We start from the raw sequence: 4,741 nt of genomic DNA on the forward strand, positions 1-4,741 counted from the left end.
AGAGATGGCGCCTTTGTTCTGCTGAAGTGCAGAGTAGGCAGGAAAGTGTATGGGTATCATCGATCTCATAAAGAAGACCCGACTTTTCGCAGAGGTATGAGTGAACACCCTGACGACAAGGTCGACAGCAGGAGTTCACAACATCGACGTGATACATTCTACAGCTGCGACAAAAAAAGTAGAGGTGTGTTATCAAGACATTCTTGACAACAGAACCCTGTTGCAACGTTACAGATTTGACGAAGACGTTGACAAATGTTGCATTGCAACCGGGTGATGGATACAGTTGAATTGGTTGTTTGTCGGAATGGTGAAAGGACAAGGGATACACGAGAAAGATCCATTGTATACAGCAAGACCCTTCTCATGAAGTGATGCTCTACGAAAGTTTCAGTGGTTTATACAGGAAGAAAGGTGGTGGCGGGAATAGTGGGGATGATGAAGTATTATTAGGGAAGGAGTATAGTATAGTGGGGGATTAGGAAGGTAGGAGTGGTGACATAAGTTTGTATGTAATGTTAGAACTGTAATAATTGTTTATTGGTGAAAAAGTGGAATAATGGAAGAAGCGTAGAGAAGATAAAATAAATTTGTTAGTTATAATGTACTACCCGTTTATGATTTCAATGGAGAGGTGTCGCAGAAGAAAAGTTATGATAGTAAATTTGGTGGAAGTCGATGTGTTTCAAAAAATTATAGGTTAGTGTAATTAATGAGTTGGACGAGTGAGTAGTATATGAAAAGTTAGGTAATGAGATGTAGTATAAGAACCGAAGAAACATATTTATAAAATCCCTCAATATAAATGATGGGGGAATAGTGTAAAACGGACCATTTATTAATTTTTTTGAAGCTTAAGGAGATACGAGGGTGGATTGATAAGTTTCCGGCCTGACCAAGAAAAACAAGGTTTAAAAAAATTTTTTTTTTTATTTCTCAACATAATCTCCTCCAAGGCTGATACATTTCTCATAGCGGTGTTCCAGTCTATTAATGCCATCTCTATAGACTGATTCGTCAAGCTCCTCAAAATAACCATTTACAGCTTCGATTACTTCTTCATTGTCCGCAAATCTCTTACCGCCAAGCCATTTTTTGAGATTAGGGAACAGAAAATAGTCACTCGGGGCTAGGTCTGGAGAGTAAGGAGGGTGCGGCATCAATTCAAACTTTAGATCGTTGATTTTAGCCGTCGCAACGATTGACGTGTGCGCTGGTGCGTTATCGTGATGAAACAAGATTTTTTTCTTCGCCAGATGAGGTCGTTTAATTTTCACCTCGTGGCTCAAACGTTGCAATAAGTCTGCGTAGTATTGACCAGTGATAGTATTACCCTTTGCAAGGTAATCAATGTATATAATACCTCTTGCATCCCAAAAAACAGTAGCCATAACCTTGTTCGCCGAAAAAATTGTTTTTGCCTTCTTTGGAGTTGGTTCCCCTGGTCCAATCCACTGTTTAGACTGTTCTTTGGTTTCAGGAGTGTAGTGGTGGACCCACGTTTCGTCAACGGTTACGAATCGACGCAAAAATTCGCTTGGATTACGCTTATACAATGACAAATTTGCGGTAGAAATGTTTTTTCGAATCAATTTTTGGTCGACTGTTAGCAAACGCGGCACCCATCTTGCACAGAGCTTTTCCATATGCAAATGTTGGTGCAAAATATGTTGCACACGTTCATATGACATCTTACAGGTCTCAGCTATCTCACGCACTTTCAATCTGCGGTCTCCCAGCACTATTTGATGAATTTTTTCGATCATATCTGGAGTTGTGACCTCAACGGGGCGTCCTGAGCGAGGCCCATCAGAGGTGCTCACACGACCCTTTTTAAACTCGGAAACCCACTGCTTAACGGTTGAATATGACGGGGAGGATGTCCCCAGTGTTGAGTCCATCTCTTTTTTAATTTCCTTCGGCGTTAACCCCTTCAAATAAAAGTATTTGATGACAGCACGATTTTCCTGCTTTTCCATTTTTACGAAAACCACAGAGGCGTCTTGTTCAGCGTGCTGTCAAACCTACACTAGCAAGGAGATCGGGCTGAAACTATAGCTACAAGCTATCCAAGGATGGTACTATAGAATGTCACCTCAAGGTAGGCCTAGTGGCGTCATCTCTTGGTTAGGCCGGAAACTTATCAATCCACCCTCGTATAATATTGCAATAAGTTATGTTCTTAAAAGATGCTACCCAACATAAGTTATTAGAATTAAAAAAAAAAAATAAAGTTGACAAAATCTTAACACTTTCAAAGTTACTTAAAAAATAGAAGCAGTGGAAAAAAAAAAGTGTTCCTCTTGTGAAATGTATGTTTAAGGGTATCTAAAATGATCCCACGTAAATAAGTATGAAAATATTTTTTTTACATGGTTTACCCCCATACTTCTTGCCCCAGAAAGTGTATGAAGGGTGGACGATAGCGGAAAAGTGTTTCAATAAAAAAAGTTCGCCTTTCAGTGAAGAACGTTTTCTATCGAGTGAAAGTGGTGAACCGCTGTTATTAAGGAACTAAGTTTCTACCCTTAACTTGTAGAATTAATTAGAGTTATAAAGAGTGGTTTTAGAAAAAGAGAGAGCCACTGTTAATATTGACAACTGGGTCTACAAGTTGGCACTATCGCAGTAGCTGAATCACACCAACCCCTCCACCCACCTCTGGCGCCCTCCTCCCCCCAGTAACCCATATCCCTATGATGTTTTTCAGCGGATTTTCTTCTCACCCCATTTTCAACCCCATTTCTCTCGCATACCTATACACAGCGTCTCCTAGGAAAGATAAAATCGTAAAAAATCAGGTATCATCATATTTCATCATTTACAGCTAATGTTACCTCTGCGCAAGTTGCTGTATTACAACTTCTAACACCCCTTTACCGACCCCGTTTACCTTTTTGTTTTTTTTTTGTTTCTTATTGGTTTTTTTTATTTTTTATTTTTAATTACTACACCCTAATTATTACTACAAACTAATTACAATACCTACATACTTACTACAATTACACTTAACCATTCACACACACTTTTTCGCCGGATCTTTGGGTACATGCGCAACTGCTGCGCCAGCTTCTGCGCACCCACACAGAGCCGCTCATACCTCGGGCGCTTCGTTTCCACCTCATGCCCTAGGACGTCTTCTTCGAGACGCAACCTGTCTTCTTCTTCCACTAGTTGCGTCTCTTTCTCCGATAGCTGCAGGATTTCTCTTTGAAGACGAGCAATCTCGTCTTCTAAAATGGTCCTGCACTTTCGCACTTGGGCAAGCTCTGTGCTCACGTTACCGCGAGCATCGCGCTTCCTCTCCCAAGCTGACGTCAGTGCCTCCATCTTTTCTCGCACATGATGAGCACTTACCATGACGCCTTCTAAACGCTCCATCTCCTGCGAAAGCGTCATGGGGGTGTCGGGCAGAGGTGATACAGGTGATATACACCACGGAGGCATCGTCACATCTGTGGCACATGTACCTTTTCCCATCAACTGGTCCCCTTGTGCCAATGTTGGAGCCGTCGTCGTCGGTGGAGGCAGCGTTTCTGCTGGGGTCACCGTGCTTATGGTGGGCCTCGTCCCCGAACCGCTCCACGTCGGAGACGTCTTCGCCACACTATTCCGCCGGATCCCCAGCTTCTTCCTACCCGCTGCCATACTCGTTATGGTTGAGGCAACCGATAACGTCGCCATAGTGGTGACGACTCCAACTATTTCAAACTTCAAAACGAAATATAAGTGTTTTAAAATATTACACAATTAATACAAAATAATTTTACTAAATATTTCATTCTACTTACAGCACCCGCCCTAAACTTCCCGAAACGGGACTTCGGCACTGCCGGCTTCCTTACATCTTTACCAACCATTCTTTTTAAAATATTATCGTCCACTTCACGCAACGTTCTAAAACAGAATGAGACAACGCTCTCCGCTTACCAACTACTCCCCTCTTAACCCGCACCCTCCTTCGAAACAAGTTTTCCGCCTCTCAACCACCATCGGAATGTGGTTTGCAGACGTGACGTCATCTGCACAGTTAACACCTGCGTTTTCGCGTACTACGCATGCGTCGATTACTCTATCATGCTAATCCCCATGAGCTAATGTTGTGCTCACGTACTCCGTATACGCATGCGTCAGAAATCTTTGTCACGAATGTTCGCGAGTATGGTTGTTCACTCAACGAAGCTACGCGCATGAATTTTCTGTAAACTGCCTTCCAATTTACGTGTGGTGTAAATTAATAACATATTATCAACTATTAATTATTTATAATATATTTATGAAATACACATTTACTACATTATTAGCTTCAACCACTTTACTAAACACTATAATTTCCCCTCTTTCCACTATCTTCTGCCTCACTCACTCTACATCGTACAACTTCCTTTTTTCCTATCATTTGGAAAAGATGTCCTACTACCACATCGATGCGTACCGTTTCTCACACAACCTAACAATAATTCTACAGTCTGTAATTTTACGTTTGTCGATGCATACCCCGTGAAGCCTGGCTGCAGTATACTTGCATCACACATATCTCCTGTTGTCAGTGGTCTTCCGCATTCGTAACAATGGTGATGTCTACCGTGAACATGTAATACGAACACGAACACTAAATCCTTACATTTACAAACCTCCTCCCCTACACCGTCTTCTTCGTACCAACTGCTACACAACCCAACGTTGTATTTTCATGTAAGTTTAACACCTTCCCTTCGGTACACGTGTATTCGTTAATGTT

At 41.8% G+C, this 4,741-nt stretch overlaps 1 protein-coding gene across 1 annotated transcript; it reads right to left on the minus strand.

The window, feature by feature from the left end:
• Positions 1–2,985: 2,985 nt before the first annotated feature.
• LOC112906238 lies at positions 2,986–4,250 on the minus strand. The gene is made up of 2 exons (XM_025980065.1): positions 3,792–4,250; positions 2,986–3,711 (listed from the first exon to the last, which is right to left on the minus strand). Exons 1-2 carry the CDS (start codon positions 3,858–3,860, stop codon positions 2,986–2,988), a joined length of 795 nt encoding a protein of 264 aa, XP_025835850.1. The 5' UTR covers positions 3,861–4,250.
• Positions 4,251–4,741: the final 491 nt, after the last annotated feature.

Source organism: Agrilus planipennis, unplaced genomic scaffold (genome assembly GCF_000699045.2).
Source record: "Agrilus planipennis isolate EAB-ADULT unplaced genomic scaffold, Apla_2.0 scaffold14, whole genome shotgun sequence".
In the NCBI taxonomy this organism is placed as follows: Eukaryota; Metazoa; Arthropoda; class Insecta; order Coleoptera; family Buprestidae; genus Agrilus; species Agrilus planipennis.

Bases quoted from the DNA above. Each gene is read 5' to 3' on its own strand.
- LOC112906238 (XM_025980065.1), bottom strand. From the start codon at position 3,860: ATGGTTGGTAAAGATGTAAGGAAGCCGGCAGTGCCGAAGTCCCGTTTC. The intron at 3,712-3,791 runs GTAAGTAGAATG...TTCGTTTTGAAG, and splicing joins GGAAGTTTAGGGCGGGTGCT to TTTGAAATAGTTGGAGTCGT.